General features: G+C 42.3%; 1 protein-coding gene across 2 annotated transcripts in view; it reads right to left on the reverse strand.

Annotated features, from left to right (window-relative positions):
- Positions 1-20,195, reverse strand: part of AMOT (angiomotin) — a 48,557-nt gene that overhangs the window by 17,465 nt on the left and 10,897 nt on the right. Inside the window, exons 2-7 of one of the 2 annotated variants that reach the window (XM_026848559.1) lie at positions 16,884-17,050; positions 14,542-15,460; positions 7,453-7,906; positions 5,455-5,599; positions 3,970-4,062; positions 1,171-1,316 (exon numbers count right to left, since the gene is read on the reverse strand). In XM_026848559.1, the coding sequence (XP_026704360.1) occupies positions 1,171-1,316; positions 3,970-4,062; positions 5,455-5,599; positions 7,453-7,906; positions 14,542-15,413 (1,710 nt within the window). In that variant the 5' untranslated portion in view covers positions 15,414-15,460; positions 16,884-17,050. Of the gene's footprint in view, positions 1-1,170; positions 1,317-3,969; positions 4,063-5,454; positions 5,600-7,452; positions 7,907-9,577; positions 9,842-14,541; positions 15,461-16,883; positions 17,051-20,195 lie in introns of those variants that run through there. The other variant, XM_026848561.1, reaches the window with a different exon arrangement.

Genomic DNA, 20,195 nt, shown 5'->3' on the forward strand with positions numbered 1-20,195 from the left:
CCCTGAATGAGCAGAGCAGATACAGGAGGGGAAAGACTGAGAGAGGGCTTCCATGAAGCTGAAGACATTAGAAGAAGGGTACTGAAAGGGTCAAAACTTAAGGACACTAGGGAAATCAGGGGAAGGGCTACTGAGGCAAATAGAGAGCTTAGAGAAGAGCAAGCTAAAATTAAGGCAATGACTACATCTGTAGCTGGAAGAGGAGGAAGGCAGGCAAGACAAGATAGGAGGATGCTCACTTTGTATAGGATCATTCTTCATCTCCTGGCACAATGGGATCCTGAACAGAAAGAGAAGTAGAAGCAGACAAGGGGAGGGTTTGAGGAAAGTCTCTGAAGACAGCACAATGCAGGTGGATATAGCCACAGTGCTCAACTGAGGGAGATGGTGAGTGCTAGCCAGTAGGAAGATGGCAGAACTGAAGGAGGAGAGTACAAATCTGTAGTGGAGGAAGTGTGCTTGGTCATGACATTTCCTCCAGAGGTTCTCTATGGAGGAAGAGTAGGAGTAAAGGAAGCAGAGACTGAGAGTGGGAAATGGAGCCTTTGAGAGGAAAGGAGTAGGCGGGAGGAAAGAGGACAGCCACTATGACGCAGAAGGGCAGCGAGGTGACAACCGTGTGTGAGTGGCAGGGACAAGGCTACAAAAGAAACTGCTGTGAAAACTGCCCAGCTAAGCAGCTCAAATGCATTATCCCCTCTTGGGAGGAAAGGGAAAGAAAACAACCAAGGTCATGCCCAGCTTATTACGAATGCTGGGCACATACAGCGATCTGCACAGTGCACCGTGATAACCTGGTGTAAGTGGAACACCTGGCAAGGGGACAAGCTGCATTCATTTGATATTAGTTAGTAGTCCATCCAGATCTGAATTTCTGCCAAGTTCAGGAGGTTGCCAGGGCTGGGATTTCAGTTCCAGCCCACTTTTATCAGTTGAAACAAAAAGAAAACGAAACATGACTGCTTAGATGAAAGCACTTTGAAGGAAATACAGATTTGTAGCTTATCTGTGCACAGTTCAGTCGTTTAGCTCACCAACACAAAGCTAAGCCTTTACAAAAAGCTTTGAAGCAAGCAGATTTCCTTATAATTTGCACAAGACAAACTCATTCCCACAGTCACAGTCACTGGAACCCAAGCTACCCTAATTTCTTTCTCCCAGCATCCTTACCTCCTCCTCCAGTTTCACCACCTTGGCCTGAGCATTGTTCAAGGCCTGGTCTCGGATCTCAATGTGTCTTCGTTGGTCCTCGTTGGTGGAGCGTGCAGCAGCCAGTTCTATTTCCAGTTTCTCTTTTTCCCGCTGTGTCTCCTTGTCTATCAAAACAAAGTGAGGGAGTTATCAATAGATAGTACACATCTCTATCCAGTTTTCAGGAGTCTTTCACTCCAGAGGTGAAGGGAAGATTGTACTGGAACTCCTCAAAAGAGAGAATGCAAATCTAATGCTAAGGGGGGAAAAAAGTACATGGTTTTCAAGGAAGAGAAGGACTGGTAACCCTGAAAAACAAGCATGGTACCTTCAAGTAACAATGTGCCACAATGCTAGTGAGAGGGAATAGAAGGTTCATCACTCAGTACAGTTAGGTAATTTGCTCTGATTATACAGATGGTTAGTGAAACTTGTTACCTCTTTACCTCTGAGCTTTCAACAGTAGAAAACAAACTGGGTAATTTTAATATCCCAGGCTGGGGAGAAGAGATGGCAGACTTCTGTGCCTGAAAAACTTGTGCTCCTTTTTTTCACTCTGACCCCACAAACAGGAAGGCTGTTCTGCCTGGGGCTGCTGTCTTCCTTCTCAAAGTAACACCCAGTTGTCCCACTTTGCTGGCAGTATCATCAGAGGAGTCAGAAAACATGTGAGTAGTGAGACTCCTCAGTCTTCCTGTACTGCCCTTAAAAATGATACCCTGGGCCAGAACTGCGGCACATATATCTGTTCTTTCACTTCTCAGAGTAGACCTCCAATTCAAGAAAGCCTTTTGCCCAGCACTGAGGGTCCGTGTCTGATGCTTTAAAGCCACCCCAAGCACAGCAGCCAGTCCTTTGCTGCTGCTCTCCGGAAAGAGCTGGATCTAGTGGGAGCAGCTATGCTGTGTGTTTAAGGAACAGGGCAACTGCCTTCATAAAATAAATAGGATAAAATAATTGGGGACTGGAGAAATTATCACACAGGGGTGGTAAAGCAAAGCCACAACACAGAGATGATGTCCTCTGTATATGTTGTCATTCCCAGCTCAAGCCAACCAGCTACAATGATAACATTAACACACTTGCTGGATACATAACCACAGAACACCCCCTGGAGTGATCTACACCCAGCACTGATGACACCAGAGAAACTGCATTCCAGAAACCAATATCCCACGACAAAGGAATGAGGACAAGGAGTGGAAGGCCTGAAAAACAGGAACTAGATCCTGGGTGTTAGGACAGACTGCATATGGAGTACACAGGCCCGTTTGTACAAGCATGTGCATAACTATATTTACAGGACCACAATTATTCCATTTCTTATGCCAGCAGAGAGCCAGGAGCAAAGCTTTAGCAACACAGAGTAGCTAGATTCCTTCTGCTGGGGAATCAACGCAGCCCACACAGAGGTTGCAAAACAAACCTGTCCACTAACAGCATCCAGAACTCTGCAGAGCAAACCCTGGCTGCAACTCAGAGTTAGCCTGTGACATGAGACACAAGGACAAAGGCTAATGTCACCACCTGTCTATTCTTTTCCCCACCTCTCTCATCCCAGTATTTCTTCTCCACCCAGGAAATGAGTTGCTAACCGTATCAGCACACTAAAATGTATTGCAGGCAACAGGCAGAGATGAGACAGGGTGGCATTATGCCAGCAGGTATCAATCAGTGCCAGCAGTCTGTTTGTTAATCTGCAAGTGCCTGCAGCAAGGCTTTTGGAGGTTTTGTTCCAGACTTTTCCCCAAATGACTACTGCTCTCTCTACAAGTACCTACAGCGCCCTAGAAATGCTGGGACCAATGAGAAATGGAGCACTACTGTTTCCATGTGCATCCAAAAGGAGAAACTGAATGTGAGGCCTCACAGTTTTGACCTTCCCACCATTCTGGGTAAGCCTATGAACCTCGAAGTCCACCCAACCAGTTTGAATGCGAGACTAAACTCACAGACTTTCCACTACCACCGAGAGTTTTGAATTCACACCCTGACAGCCATCTGCTTGCAACATAAGCCGCAAGGAATAAGCTAAAGACAACACAAGAGAAGGATACCAGCATTTGTCAGAGTAGAAGCAGTGTGTGTTACACCACAGAAAAATCTCTATTTTGCAATTTTATTGCAGTACCTTTTTATATAACAATTGGAGAAAAGTGAGCATTGTCAGAAGGGTGGAGTACACTATGAGATGAGAGAAAAGTTGGCTCACCACCGTCGGCCTCAAGACATTTCAGTACAAAGAAAAAGCAGCATTTCACATCCGTCATTTTGGTTTGCCATGTGATAAATCCATTGCTGTGGACAGAATTCGTGATCCTTACCCAGCCCAGCATACTACAGGCAGTGTTCATCCCCTTTATTTTTGCTGAACTGCATAGGGTAGTGGCAAATTAGAGAGGAAAGAGGTAGGAGACATACCAGGTTTCAGTCCCACTGGCCTTAACTCATGCCAGGACTCGACAGCCATGAAACATTTAATTCCAAAGCTTTCAGGGGACAAAACAGGTGGACAAAGTATCCTGTACATTATGGAGTAAACACTAATTTCACAGCTTAACTGCAAACTACATCTGCTCCAAAATCTCTAATAAATGCCATCAGATGGACTTTACATACTGACAGAAAAGGAATTCTTGAAATCCTCTGTTCTCCACTGCCCTGACTTCTGTCCCGGTAGAAAACTGACAGATCTGAGCTATGCTAATCTGCTGCATCTTTATCCTGCCCAGGATGACTGGGGCATTTCTACTGACCCATAATGATTGTGTAACTCACTCTGTGCAAAGAGTTGAGAGATGGTTTTCCGATTGTCTTCAGACCCCTCAAATTCCTTCTCCGCAAGCTGCTTGTTGGCTGTCTCCATACGTTCTGCAAAATTTTTCAATGAAAGTAATATTAAATAATTTAAAACTTTTAAGCATGAAGTCACATCTGCTCAGGACATTTCTAATGCAAGTTAGGGGAAAGGATCTCCTAATTCTACACTGCCAAAAGCAAAAGCCTATCAAAAGCTGGCACTCACTTTTGAAATGTTTCTAATTATGTCCTTGAGAAAATATTCTCAATGAGACAAAACAAGTTAAGTTCTAAAGAAATTACTTTAAGCAATTGTAACATGGAAGAAGTTTTTTTTTTCAATTTTTACAAATGTTAATAACCTTTTTTTTTTCCACCCAAATAAATCTCACTGTGCAATTAAAAGATTCCCTTATAATTCTCCACTAAATCTTAGTAGTTATAAGATTAAATCACTGTTGTCCAATTACCTGATTTTAGGGCAAAGTGTAAAACCCTAAGGACAGCCTAACAGTTCTGCTGCTGCAGGCTGTTAGAAATCAGTCTATGAAAATAAGAAAGAAATGTTTATGCTGTGTTTTATTATGAATAAGATTATTTAATGCAGGCCTTTGTGTACTGTCCTTCTCGATAGCACTGGGCACTGTATGGCCTTACTTCTTGGATGCAAAACAATTTCTGGGACCATAGCCTTAGTAAGAAACTAGGGCAGTGAGAGCAGATGACATGTAGGACAATCAGAAGGCTTTCATAACAAAATTAAACTTACAGTTTAAAAGACTGATTGTGTACCTTTAAACATCTCAGACTGCAGATGTTTTTCACCTTTCAAATTAATGCTTAAACTTTTACCGATATTAAGGTCAAATACCATTCAACATCACTCCCCACTGCCAGGCGTCATACTGCCTCAGCCTCTTAGCAAGAACCAGACACTAACAACATCTCACTTTGGAAAAGGAAGGGAGATCCAAAAAGCCAGATGCCTACATTGATAAGGAATGACAGGACCTTCAGGAAGAACAGGCAGTCTGCAGTTTGTATGTCAGTGAAAAAGGGTCACTGGACAGGAAATAAAGTGAACATGCCTGGTGTGGGATTAGGCAGTCAGCAAAACGTCTTTCCATTTGTATAAACTGAACAAATTGTACAAATTGTGTCTAGGATATAAGATGAGAGAATTCCAGGCTTGCATCTGGTTTATGGTATTTGGCTTATCACACGTTTCTTGTCAATGAGAAACAGACTGGAAATGAGAGACTACAGCACTCTCCTAGACCTGTCTTTTCCATAGTACCAGCAAGCGCTTCAAATCTCAGACTACTGAATATACCAGACTATCCTGTCATATTCTAGTTGTGTCAACAGACACAGTGAATTCTGCAGCAAAACACTGTCCTGGCCAAGTAAGTACAACAATAAAAAAAAAGAAATACTGAAGATCAGACGTTTTACTTCATTCACCTCTTAGATCCCTGTTGAAATCATGAAGCCTACGAATTTCTCCTTCCAGTTTGTTTCTCATGGCCTTTTCCAGGGCATCCCGCTTAGAGGATGATTTCTCCAGGTTTTTGTACGCCTCTGAAACTTGCTGAATTTCTGTTTCCAGCTGCAGTGGAAGTGAAAACAAGCACTTACTATTTTATCACTAACAATTCTTTTCATTCAGTCTCAGAAAGGAGATTACTTTCTCTCAAGTTTTCTTTACTGAAAGAAACCTACATGAAGTAAAATGACAGGTCTCAAGTTTGTGATGGATCCTTCTGTATAAAGAGTATCAATGGCTGAAATGAAGATCTGGACTCTCCTTCCAGGCTCTAATTCTGTTTCCCCAATATGATCAGAGCATAGATATAGCAAATTGAAGAAATGCAAATGTAATTTTTTTTTTTTTTTTTTTTAAGACTGGGGCAGTTTGGCACTACTGTTAGTTTGGGTAAAAAGTATTTATATGAATAGTTAATGTGGTATCAAGTTGAGCAAGTAAAATAAAACAAGAAAGGCAGACAAAACTATGCTAAAAAAATGCTAGCCACAGATCCTGCATTGCTGATGAATTCTGCAGATCTGTAATTGTTATGGTCCAAAAGTTCATAACAAAACCTCTGAATGGTCTATGTTTACACTTCTACAACTTAGTTGTGCTTTTAAATATTCAATTTACTAAATGGAGGGAGAGAAACATTTGCAGTAAAATATGTTTTAGCCCTCCTTCTAGCCTTCAGTGTAAAGCTTTCTGATCACCCAGACCAGAGGGATTTGCTACTAACTCTTCTTAATAGTCTTGGTTTGCCCTGCTATGGAAGTATGGATCCACATAATAGCAAACCCCATCAGCACTGTCTACAGCAAGTGACCAACAGGGGGGTGGAGGGAAGTGCATTTTTATCTTCCTTTCATTATCAGGAAGCTGTCAAACATTTCTCTAAAGCATTTCCTGGCCAGGAACCTTCCAAAAAAAATACAGCAAAATGAACATATGTCCCTGGAAAGAGGTAACACAGGGAATAATGAGTGTGAAAAGTCACACTGGTCACCTGAACTCAAACAAACGTTTTAAGCAGCCACACATTTTTACGGCCCTGGAGACTGCTCAGCGCAAAGAGCACAGCAAGGCCCACAAAGTCCTAAACTGCAAGTTGCATCAGCCTTTTCACAGCTGCAAGGCAAAAGCAAAGCTGACCGGCTGCACAGCTTTAAACCACTGGTCATCAAGAAGTCATTACTATGAGGCTGCAATGAAAATACCTCTACACATGCACATTAATGATGGGTCTCACTAGGATTTTTTTTTTTTTAAAAAACGTTTTAGCATCACTTAGTCTGCTTGTTTCATAAAGCCAAAGGTGGGAAATAGCTCAATCCCAAACAAGATATTAAGTTTCCATAGAAATTGTGTAGTATTTGAGAGAGTGAGAAACGAAGTGCTAGTTTCAGTCCTGCAGTCCAAATGTCTTCAGTGTAGCCACAGCAGCAGTACTTGCCTTGCACGCCGTCCTGCCAACCAGTTTTGTAGCTATGTCCCCTGCTACCTCCTCGAGTGACTATGGTCTCATGTCATTCCAAAGAGGCCCTTCCTGCAGTCTCTAAGGTCTTTCAGGCTGATGGGAAAATGAAACCTGCTGCTATCCTGGACATAAGAACACTCGATTTAATTTAAACAAGCAAGCCAAGCACTCAGCCTCTTCAAGACAGCTGATGAGGATGCTCTTTTGATCATGGTCAATAAACTGTTAGAATAAAACTGAAGGCTTTGATTCTATCTTCTGATGAAGTTAAGCTGCTGCCCAAAGAGACCGGATACAGACTAATCAATCTCCATATAAAAGACTCTAAAGTAGATGATCAATCCCTTAAGCAAGGAATCTAACAGTTGCAGGTTAGATGATTCAGTTATGATTCAATTATGATTCAATTATAATATTAGACACAGGAGAGTGCCTGATATCCAAAAACACCCACCTTCTGCAGTCGGGCTACCTTCTCATAACATCCATCCAGCTCCTGTCGTAGAGACCGGTTCTCTTCTGACAGGATTTCCACCATCTGCTGGGCCCTGGAAACTATGGCAAAAGGATCTACTGGCATCTGCTGATATGGGGAAGGTATCTGCTGAGCTCGAGACATTACTGAATAGGAATCCCCTTGCTGCTGCTGAGGGCCTAGGAAGGGCTGGCATAGTCGGTACAAATCTCCCTGATGGACTTGGTTTGACAAGAATGGCTGCTGGGTCCGTGGCAGAATGCCAGGATCTCCCTGGCTTGGAGTCAGGGGTTGCTGATGCTGGGAAGGAGACAGCCTGGATGATGGCGGAGACTGAAGCAAAGTCAAAGATCCCAGGGATGTCAAGGAAGAAGTTGGGCTGTGGTGGTGAGGTGGTCTCTGTTGTAACTGCAGCTGCACATCTGGGTTCTGCCTGGAAAACAGAGAGCAGCAGCTCCATCAAAGTCATGCAGAAGATGGTGTACAAGCCCAATGACAAGGCGTGGGATGACCTGTGTAGCTCCTATGCACAGGTATTCCCCCACAGAAGACTCATACATGGGGTTTTCCTCATTTTTGTAAGTTTGTTTTTAAAAAATGCTTCAAAATCAAATCATTATCAGAAAATACAGTGCAAGTGCATGAAGGTCTTTCCTCTTGAGTCTATTTTGCACAGAAACACCAAGAGAAACTACTCCATCAACAACTACTGACCAAAATTATTTTTATAACTTCAGAATAAGAGTCTAGAATCTCTGATGTTCTCATGAAAGTCTCAATTAGATATATACTATAGCCATATCATGCAGCATCCAGTTTTCATTGTCTTATCTTTTAAAAGAAAGGCCAATAAGGTGCTTTAGCATGTTATACAGTAATGGAGTTGCACTGGGAAAGCAAATGCTATAAGAAATAAATAAAGTACAAATTTTAGAGCAGTGCATCACATTGAACAGAGGATATTGTTACAGTATTTAATCTGTGGCTGAAGGTGTTCTCCGTCTTTGTATGGTCTTCCATACTCTGTGGGTAAGTATGGTCTCCACACTTTGTGGATAAAATGGCTAAACTGAGGATTGTTGAGAATGGGCTTTTTTGTTCTGTCCTGAAATGTGCCATCTCTCATGGAGAAAACAATGAATTTTCTTCTGCAATTCAAGATACGGAGTTAAAGGGACTGGCTAAACTCTATGCTAGCATGCCAGCACCACTGACTGAAGCTTTCTGAAATATCAACCAACAAGCTGCAGCCTGGTCAAATGAGACAGTTAAAAGATCTGAAAACCAAGAATCATAAGCAGCCTTTTGATTCAGAACCACCTTCAATCCTATGCAATAGGTATATTTACTGATCCTAACAATAACCTCTATAGGACAAACACAGATCTAGCCATCTTTAACATGCCTGAGTCTATCACAGAACTAACTCCAAGCTACACCAGCTCATGTTTCCCAGGTGCTGGAGATCCCCAGCTCGACTTCTGCTGCATTAGCGAAGCAAGAAACATCTCTTAGAAGATTGTGTGGATTTATCGTGCTTGGATGACCTCAGGAGGCAGGTTTTGCTTCCTCTTCCAAAGGCGTTCAACCTTTAATTTCTCTGGATTTTCTTTATTCTAACAGTTGAAGTCATTCCCTCTCCATGCCGCAGCCAGACTCCTAAGCACAGACCTCAGCCCAGTGCAGACCCAGTCTGGCAGTCCAACATGTTCTGAAACACTCCTGTTTTTCTGATAAAATTTCCCACCCTTTAGGATGCAGTTCAACCCTGCAGCTGGAAAAGCACATACTGTTGTTCCATCTGGCCATAGGTGCTACTGAATGCCCCCATGGTTGTCTGCGTTCACAGGAAGGACGCTACATGCTTTCTCTGCTGAGTGCAGTAGGGGTACTGGATGTACCAGAGAGCCTGCAGCACAGCTCTCCTACCACACCAGGAGCACGCCAAGTGACAACAGCAAGTGTGAAGCTGAACTGGGAACTAAAGGGTTACACAACGGGCTACTCAGCCAAAGTGCAAGCAGTGAGCATCATCCTTCCTGTTCTCTGCAGAAAGAACACATCAACTCCTCATACCGGTCCAAAGAGGAAACGTCTGCATTACATCTGGCTGGCAGCACATGGAGGAGTTCGTACATTCTCAGCTCAGCACAGGGTTCGCTATTTCAGTATCATGCATCTTATGTCTCATTTTCCCTGCTTTCCAGCAAAGAAGGTGCAGAGAAACCTCCAAGCTGATGCTCAAATTCCTTAATGGGGAAACAAATCTAGCCTTTGTCACTTAGGAAAAAACAATTACTGATCTAGTTACTGTTTCTCTCTTTCTCATGCTCAGGCGACTGTCGCTGCCAGCAACATCATTTCAGGAGCTGTGCTTCCCCAGAAATGATCATTTGCAGCATGAGGATCTCAGGGGTCATGGAGAAGAGAGCTGTGCAATTAATTTCCTCAGGAATGTTCAGATTAGTAGCAGCAGTTTGGTTCTTCCCCTCCTGGGAGGTCAGCTCTACTTGCATTTGTTTCATTACCTTTATTTGCCAGTTCTCTTAATGAAGAATGAGGCAAAATCATCACATGACATGATCAAGGTCGTCTGGTTTGTCTCAGGTGGTTTCCAGCTCTTTTCTTAGCTCACCCAGTTATGTGCAGAGTTAAAATTTTGCCTGTTCAGAAACCACTTGTCTCCTTGAGCTTTTACCTTGAGCTCCTTGAGCTTTACCTAACGTCACACACCTCTGTTTTGATGTTATAATCAATTAAGGAATAACCTTGCTGTGACATTTAATCTATGATAACCTACGGAGGTTAGATAAAAAGAGACATGTTGCCAGTTTGCCTCACGGACGCAGAAGAACACCTTTCCAATTCTGAACCTACAAAACAGTCTCTTCCGGTCTGAACACAACCTGAAGAACTTACTTGGAAAGACTGATTCTGTTGATCTCAGGGTGTTAATATTATAAACCTAATGAGGACTATTTAGATGCCAATGCTAACAATCTGAGCTATTTGACTAAAAGCATCTCATTATTCTGCCATCAGAGACACATGGGCAGAACCTTGCCATTTCTGCAGGACCTGAGCACTAATGAAATAAAGACAAAGATGGTCAAAGGAAAACAACAGCAGCAGCTAAATGCTGAAGGATACAGTCTTTGTATTGACATGCCTCGTAATTACTTTTTTTTTTTTTAAAAAAACCTATTGTAAAGAACAACTCTAGGAAATCATGGCTGAGTATTTCTAAACAAGATACATTTCCAAGATTTCCAGCATCTTGGCACTCACTTCCAAAGCCTCTCATAATCTTGAAATTATACCAATCTTGCAGGCTCAAGCTTAAACATGAGATATGGGAGCCTTTCTATTGCATTACCAACAGCATTAGAGCTTCCAAAATCTCAGATGCACTTATATTCCCAGCAAAACAAGGTAACACAACTGGGGTAATACATCCTACCTTTAAAAAAAATAATTTAAAAATCCTAGTAACCTCACAGTGACAACTAGACCTTTTAAGATCTTCTATTCAAACTTTTACATACACATTCAAATAACTTTTTAGCATCCCCGCTACTTTCAATTTTGTCTTATCAAATAGAAATTATATAGAATATATAGAATGGTAGCAGACTTCCTTCCATGAGAGAATCAGTCCTCAGGTAACCCTGCAGTAGTAATCAAAATTATATTTGAACTAACCACTTCACGCAAAAATGCAGAAAGACTCTCAAAATACACGGAAAACAAAATTCCACAACCTCCTTCTATTTGCCTCTATGTCATCGACCTGAAAACCCCAAACACAGGAAAAAACTCAGAGCAATAATGCCTGCAAGTGTTTAAGTTTGAAAGCATAACTTTTAAGGGCCACTTCATTTTGAAGGCTGTATCAAACAAGAATCTCTGCTTCCCTTACAGTCCCTGGCACGTATCAGAGAAACACACCACGTGGGCCAAGTACAAACCTGGATTTATGGTTCTGCAACTACAAGGGTCGCGTCAGCTTTTAAGTCATGAAGACAGAGATACAGAGTAAGGGCAGCTCTGCAAGCAAACCTAGCCATCAGGAGTCCTGAGGCTGCCAGGATTGCAAACATCAAGTCACGCAGAAGATCTGCGGGTAGAGCAACAAAGTGGGGAGGGCAGAAGAATGCAGAGATCAGGAAAGGTCTCTGGCTCGTTAAAATTTTTTCTGCCTTCCCAGCTTCTCCTGCCTATTTCATGTTCAAGAAGCTACAGTTCCTCTCTCTTCCACAGCCCTCCTGCACAAACCGGGAAACACTGACTGCAGGAGGGAGCAGACTCCTCTTGATTGAGCTGAAATCATACAGATGCATTTTTTTCCTGCTTCCTAGTCATAACTGATTATCCCCCACTTTGATGCTGCTCAAGGGAATGCAGTGCACAGAAGTGATTTACTAATTATGGGACAAATTCTGCAGACCTCCTCCTCAAAAAGTTTCTGTGAAGTCAATGGGATTAATCACCACAGCAGGAGCTCAGTCGTTTGGGCTCTGAACAGAGGATGGCGCTTGAATTGGAGAGACAGCGAGCTTCCTCTGCACCCAAAACTCTATCAACACGAGCCCCTTCTCCCCCATCTTTCGCTGTTTTGCCACAGGAGACCTTGCAACCCCACAGGACACTGAGCCCAAGGCATCCATCTTTTCCTCTTAGACCTGAAGTTTTGTTTTCATCACCAGTGCTAAAGTGCAGCTGAGATATTAGAGAGAGAATACAATTTTGGAGCTCCACATACAGCCAGCCCTCTTACGAATTTTCTTTAAAATTTCCAAATAACTGCATGGATGCCTCCGGCATGCCTAGTATTTACATTAAACCAACACCATTACGAACATCTACGTGTTCCCAAACTTACACCGCCCAAGAGCAGGTGAGGTAAACTGTTTGCAGACTGGTTTAAACTTACCACACAGCCCATTCCTTTCCCAGACTTGGGAGGGTGAAGCATGAGAATGCTGTGAATTCCCCAATGTTTATCTTGCTCAACGAGTTTTATTTAACCGCATCGTTAGGTCACCCTCAAATTCCCCTGAACAATGAGGGGAAAAACCCGCAGAAAAGGGTGTGGCTTCACGAGCAGAAAGAAGGGGCTTTGTTTCCTTGACGCACAGTTCAAAAAATGCACACATTTACCAATCCAAATTAATCCCGATAAACACAGAGCTGCAGCACAGGAAAACTGGAGTCTCTGAAAATACTTTATCACTCCAGTGAGGCTGCAAAGACACTCGTTAGCACTGCCTGGTGCGAGGCAAACGCATTCCCCAAAGTTATATGCCTTTAAAATCCTCACACTATTACCCAGCTGCACCTTTAGTAACACAGAAGGTTTCTTGTCTAAATGACAGTTTCTCTTAAAGTGTGTGGGAGAGGGAGGGGAACAGAGGACTCGCTCCCTTCCTTTGCTACTCTGCTCAGTAATTTATGGATTAGTCTTGCAATTGTTCTACTGCTACAGCATTTGCCTGCAAAGGAAACCTCTTCTCTGTGCAGCTATTTAGGTTAAAAAGTAACCTCATTAGATTCCCAATGCTTTGAAGACAAATTTCAGTTGCTTCCCCTACTGGAAACCTTGCCAGCTGAACCTTTCTCCTCCCCCCTTCCCCCCCTCCATGTTCTTTCAAAGCAGCCAGGATCCATCCAATACAGACAAAAATCACCCTGTCTAGAGGAGCTGACTGTTGGCGTGTTTTCAAATACCTCTCCCTTAAACAGCAAGCAGGCTACATCTCAGATTCACTATACATAATATTATGAGTATTTCTGATGCAGCATAACCATTAAGGATCTGTTTCCCTTTCTTGTGTGCACAGAGATTTGAGGCCTTTGAATTTTCAAAAATATTTGCAACAAGCTTCTACAATCATTACCCCCCCTAAACCCTTTACTTCCCCTTTTCCTGGCCTCTTTATTATTTATTTAGCCAGATCAAAGGGCCTTTTCATCAGGCTTGTATGCTGCTGAAGTCATTTCAGATCACAAACAATGGTGGACAAACTCTGAAAATAGCTCCCCATAGGACTAGGAAGGTTCTGAGCAGATTCAAATTCCCCAAAGCTCAGACTCTGTTCCTAAATACAGACCGGTTTCTTCTTCATGTTCCCCTCAGAACACAATGCAGTATGTGCAAACACAAACGCACAGAGACCTCACCATTTATTTATGTAGCAACACCCTCCTGTTGCTCTTTTGTGTTACCCCTTTAGCTTCAAGATGAGGGCAAAATCATTATACCAAATCCCACATGGTCTTGGACAGAGATGAGATGGTAAGGAAACAGGTAAAGTAAAGCCATATTTTTAGCCCACCTGAATAAAACTTCATCTTCACCCACACGGACATCAGTGTTTGGCTCAAGCCAAATCTAGCTCCTTATCTAGAGGAAACCAGAACAGGCTGAGATTTCAAATGATGCAAGGAAAATTAGTGACAGCTAAACAAGCAAGCCTGGGATGAGGCACAAAGCATGCTCCCTTTTCCACTCCTGCACTTTGGTCCACTGAAAATAAAATCTGAAAAACTCTAAAGGAAGCTCAGGTGACTTTTTTTACCTGCACCACTATTGCTTCATTCACATTCTCATTTCCTACATAGCATTTAGATGCAGTTTAAAACAACAACAAAAAAAATCTTTTGTCTGGGCAGATGTGATTAAAGAACAGCTTAAGTCTTGCAATAAGTAACTGCAAGTTTCTACAATGAATCACACCGTAACTTTGGCTTTTGTAGCAAACCTTTTGTAAGGCTTTGGAGCCTCAGCATTAAACTTCCCCACACCATAAAATCAGGCTGTTTGTTTTGGGTTTTTTTTCGTTTGTGTTCTTTTTTTTAAAAGAGTCAGGTCCTCTCTAGGTAAGCTACTGAAACAGGTCCAGTCCTTCCAGACACAGTCTGCAGCTGAACACAGTATGCCATCTCACATAATAAAGATGGGATCTTTGCTGAAAGAAAATCTGTCTCAGGAGTGAGAGCAATGGACTGAGTTTTATACTGTCTTTCCTTATGTGGCTGTCATGGAGTTGGTTTTAAGAACTTGCTTACCTGACTGACCCATACTCAGGGGGATGTTGATACCTCATCATAGGCCCATCAGATCTTCCCTGCTGGCTCATGCGATGATCACTATAGAAATGTCCTGAGTCCTGAGGTTTGCAGTTCATAGATGGGGTGGACACATTTTTGTAAGGATATTCTGGAGGAGGACCCCGCTGCTCCATTCCTTTCATGTTGGGCTGGGAAGGGGGCTGCACTGAGTTCTTGTAGAACTCATTGGAGCCAGAATTTTTATAAGGGTCGCTGGACTGCTGAGGAGAAAGCGGAGAGAGGGGGGAGAGCGGCGCACTCGTGACAGGTGCATGGGCCTTCACACCACTGGTGGCCAAGGACAGCTGCATCAGCCTCTCGCTCAAGGATCGGACATGCCCTTGCTTGAGGTCCTTAAGTCCTTCATCCTGGTGGACCTTCCCTGGGCTCACTCGCTGAACCGTAGGCCGCCCTTCAGTCCTCATCTTTTGGTTGGTGACCCCTGTTACATAAAAGGCTGCCCCGACACTAGCATGCGGCTGGCCCCTGAAATACTGTGACTGGACTTTGGCTTCCTCATAGGTTGGGAGATCCTCGCTGTTCTGAAGCCGTGGGGAGAGCTGCTTCTCCATGATGCTGTTGTCCACCTGTATTTCCTGGCCCTGGGGCTCCTGACGGGCAGCATGAGTCACAAGCTGGTGGTCCTGGGAGCTCAGCCCTTCGTTCTGAGATGCTGGACTCCCAGTGCTGTTGAAAGGGGGGGCATTTCCTGTGGCTTGCTGGTGTAAGGCAAGAAGGTTACGGTTGTCATTTGGGTTTCCGTATCGGAGCTGCTCCTGCAGCAGGCGCTGTAAAACTGTCGTAGCTGCTTGCTCTTCTGAATTCCTCATCTCAAACTGTGGTGCCTTTTGGGTGGAATGTAAAAGCTGCCCTTGACCTAAGGAAAGGAGACACGGTTATTAGCCCCTGAGTGGATCAAGCAAGAGACATTTAAGAGCAATGGCTTGAAATAAAGAAAAAAGCAGGTTAGATTACCAAAGGTTCCCGTAACAATGGGGGTCGTTAAGGCCCTTGACCTAAGAAGGACTTGCATGCCAGGGGGCAAAGCCTCAAAAGGTGATGAAAGGTGACTTGCAAGTTTATAGGAATATCAATCGACTGCAAGCTGTAGGGATGCATGCCAAATAACCTCAGACAGCAAGGCTGTTTTCAGGCAGTAAGGCGACCTATAATTCACAGAATGATGGTAAAAATGCTTAAGACCTGTTTGCTTTACATGCAGGGCTACCAACAGTGAAATACACTTCCCATCTTCACAGGCAGACAAGGATTAAAGGGTGAAATCAGCAATTTGTTAATTTTAAGGGGAAAAAAATAATAGAGGCCCATTATGATAGTGTCTGGTTCAAAGGAAGTAAAGAAATCTCTTAGCTTAGATCGTTTAAAGCAATTAATGAATACCTCATTAGCCAGCAAATTTTGAGAGTTATGAAATACCCAGAGTGAGATCAGCACCTAGTCTCCCTGATGCAGAAAACACTACATACCAGTGCAAGTGAGGACTCTGTAACTTCCTGCTATACAAAGGCAACCAAATCCTCACACATCTAAATATCATCAGCTGAATGCATGCAAATGAAAGATGAGGAAAAAGAGTTGTCTGATCTAAGGAACAGAAAAAGACCTCTGAGTGGCAGGAGAAAACACTGTGAACCAATGAGAGAAACACAGAGAGCCAATGTCAAGCACATCCTGAGTACAGATTAAGTCAGTGACTGATAACACTTCGCTCAGTCTCCCAGTGGAATCAGGAATTTGTCACAGGAACTCGAGCCCATTGGCCTTGCATGAGTTGAAATATTCAAAATGAATGATACCTTTGAGACATTTGATTAGAAGCAGAGTTACTTTTGAGCTAGAACAGTTTAGAATAGAGAGTATGCTTTACCGGTTGGCTAAACTGTGGCTCTGCCCTGACAGCAGATTGCATGTTGGTATTCTAGTACTTTATTTTGACACCTTTTTTCTGGATAACATTGTCCCTTAGCAAAAAGTAATTGGCTCCCAACAGTTCGCTCCCTGGCAGAACCAGGGATGGACTGCAGGAGACCTGAACAGTCTGCTTTGTTCCGCGTCTCCACAACCACCCAGCTTCCTCCCTCAGGCCAGCCTACCACAGGAGTCTACCCTGTAACACAAGGCCCCGACACATCAGGCAGACAGAACCCTTCCGCAAGCATTAATGAAGAGAAAATTAAAATCCACCTCATTCCAGGCTGCCTCACCAAAGTAGGAATTCGGCCCTTGTTAACTGGCCAGGAACATCATTATTCTGAAATTCTATTTTAAGTGGCACATACCTATTTCCTTCACTTTGACTTCTTTGGTAAGGAGGAGCAGTTCTGCCACATGGAGGGGACACCCACAGCCTTCCTCCCGCAAGTCCAAAATCTCCACTCAGAGATGGCTTCAGTCTCCTCTTCAGTAGGCCAGATCACTTGATACTCTCCTCGCTTCCAAAATAATTCTGAGGAAACCATTGAAAACATCATTTTAATCAGCAGATGAGACCCTAGAAATAATAAATTGTGGCCCATATTTCAAATTTTTCTTTTGTAGCTTCTTGTTTTCTCCCAGAGCCTAACAATTTTGATCCCTTTAGGATGAATGAACCCCCCATCCCTAGCAATCTACTCCAGCTGCTGCTTTAATCATTACAATTTCTGCTCCAAGATTAAATGTTGCCAAGTAATGCTCTGTCCCATCTGTGCCTCCAAGTGAAACAGTGATTAAAACCCGCTAATTCTTTAACTCCATTGTTTTATTTTTTGCTAAGAATGAAAGCTGCAGCACAGATGATGATACCCTGTGCTTACAGCTCCTTTTCCAGTGGTGCCATATATTTCAAACTGTATCAGCAGAAATCCTTTGATTAAAGGTGATATAGTTAAATGCTTTATAAACTTCAACAAATTATGCCTCAGAAATGACTCTGAGAATAATCAGCATAGGGATATTATAAGCTTTATTTTATAGACTGGGAAAGCGAGAGCAAGAAAAGGACACTGACAAAGTATATGCCAGAAATACATTGCAGAGCACAGCTCTAATTCCCAAAACATTCTTTAATTATGTTACTTTTCTGTTTCAGAATATAAAGCACCAAAGAAACTTTAACCACTGAGGGGAGAATCAGGAGAACATAGAAAAATGTGTATTTAGATGTGTTATTCAAGAAGCAGTGAAATCTACTACTGAAGGTGTCCTAAAGAAAAAGGCAAACAACACAAAAGAAATGGAACATACTTATGCACTCAGTGTGCTTATACTTTAAGGGCAGGGAACTGAAATGGAACTAGTGAAATTAAAAATATTCACTGAGATGTATAATTTAACTTAATTTTCTGGAATGTTGCAAAAAATAAAGTGAACAGATGTAGTAAAGGAATGCAGACGTGGATACTTCTGTCTCTGTCTTATTATGGCACACATCCACACCCAACAAAAATTATCTCAGATCTGCAAGTTAAATACTTGAGGTGTCAACAGCAATTTCAAGGCACATGAGCAATATCTAACTAGAGAACAACGCTGTGTTGTGTGGTATGGTACTTCAAGATGGTGGTTGAAAAAACCATCTAATGTCAAATTCTTAACTGGTGACTTAGCTCAGAGGGATATATTGAAAACAGCTGCCAGCAAATATGCAGTAAAGAACCTTTAAACCAGGCATTAAGATAGCAGATAACTAGAGCAATTTCTAGCCTCTTTTCCCAGTGTTGCACAACACAAGTTAAAGATTCCTTGTCCCCCTCATACCAGTATCACCACTGACTCCTCTCTTTTTAAAAAAAAAACAAAGTTGCCCTAAGCAACCCTTTTTATTAAAGGATAAAAAGGCTTTTATTATGCAATATGATGCTGCCTTTCCACCCAAAGATTTCTTTTGTCTCAACTGGAAAAATCTAAGGGGGGGTGTGTGTTTATTTTTTTATTAAAAGATACAACCCAGCTTGAGATTCTGCCTCTCTGCCTTAAAGATTTTCTCAACAGACAAATTCAATCTGTGCACATTTAACTCCTTCAAACATTCAAGGAAGTAATTCTGTATGCAACCATTTCACACACAGAGTTTCACTTCACAGCAATACAAGCTTATTCTGCTGATCCAATGAAGGGAGGGCACAGTTCACACTGAAAGTATTTGCTGGAACTGAATACTACTAATTTTAGTCTGGATGTAAACTAGGAATCAGCCTGGAAATCCAAAACAAAAGGTGGACTGAGATACAATATGAAGATATTCTGGCCAATAAATCCACTTTCTTGAAATACCAACTGTTAGCATTAAGCCTATTTTTTCCAGCTTTATCCCATTACTTTTAATTAACAAAGAAAATCTTGTGCAACTAACTTGGGTGGCAGCATTCCTGGAATCTGCTTTCTGAGTGAGCTGGAAACTCATGGTAGAACCAGTGAGTTAACTTTTTTATGTAACGAAACACAAAAATGAACAGTACAATCGGTACTGAAGCCCATGTGTTATTTATTTGGACACCAAATTATATTTGTGTTAGCCTTTTCCAGCAATTTCAGTTTTCAGTGTGCCAAAGATGGAAATTAGCGAGGTGCACTGGAAAAGTTGTGATAGAACTGGAAAAAAATCGGAATAGGTTCTGTAGACATTTTAAACAGACATATTTGGGGTTTTAGCCTAAATTTATTCTGATGAATAGGGCTGAATTCAGACTACCAACAACTCCACAAAACTGTACTGGCTTATGGATTGGATAGTGTACTCTTCATAACCACAAAGCTAGAAACACCTTGCTTTTCAAGTGAAAAATTCAGTTTCAGACCAATTCTGTTCCAAGTAACCACTGTGAGGTAGATTTCCTAGGCTTAATCAAGTTCACAATTTGCTCCTGAGCATAACAGCTTTATCATCTTACTACTTTATTCTAACTTCTCATCTGAAATTATTCATGGTAACTTTACATCTGTATGTTCTTGAGTGAAATATCAGTCTAGAACTGGTAAAACTAACACAGGAATTGCAAATAATGTTGCACCTAACCATGCTGAGATCAAGAATGGGCATGAAAGGGGAGGTAGAATAGGTACACTTTAAGGAAAAAAGACCCATGTTTGTAGGGCATTGTGTAAAAACTCAGTAGCTGAGGCTTCTGTCTTAAGCATCAGGTAGTTATGCACAAGAATCTTGCCAGTCCCTTGTGAGGAAGAAAGATTAATGAAGAATTTAAAATGATAATACTGCCAGGCTGTAAGGAACCAAAGCACTACATTTCTGTACAGCGTGCAAATATTTTTCAGCATTATAAAAATAAACAAGCTTAGACAAGTGAGCTACTCACCACTGTTTGATGAGTGGCTATAATGCTATAGCTCAATTAACCTGCATGGAGCAATAATAACCTCACAAGCGAAGAGAAGCATCTTTCTTCAGCTTGTGAAACTAAGAGGAATGCAAGAGTCCCTGTGAGGACAGCCTGTACATACTTGCCCAGAATTACTGCTTAGCCAAGAAGCTAATTAGCTTACGCATCAGGTGGGATGGGAACAGGTTCACTACCCCAATAGGGCTGGAGTACAGTTAAGCACTTTCAGTTTTACCACTAAATTTTGTGTCACTCATAAACAAAACAATCCAG

Source organism: Athene cunicularia (assembly GCF_003259725.1).
Source record: "Athene cunicularia isolate RWA chromosome 4 unlocalized genomic scaffold, athCun1 chr4_part3, whole genome shotgun sequence".
NCBI lineage: Eukaryota > Metazoa > Chordata > Aves > Strigiformes > Strigidae > Athene > Athene cunicularia.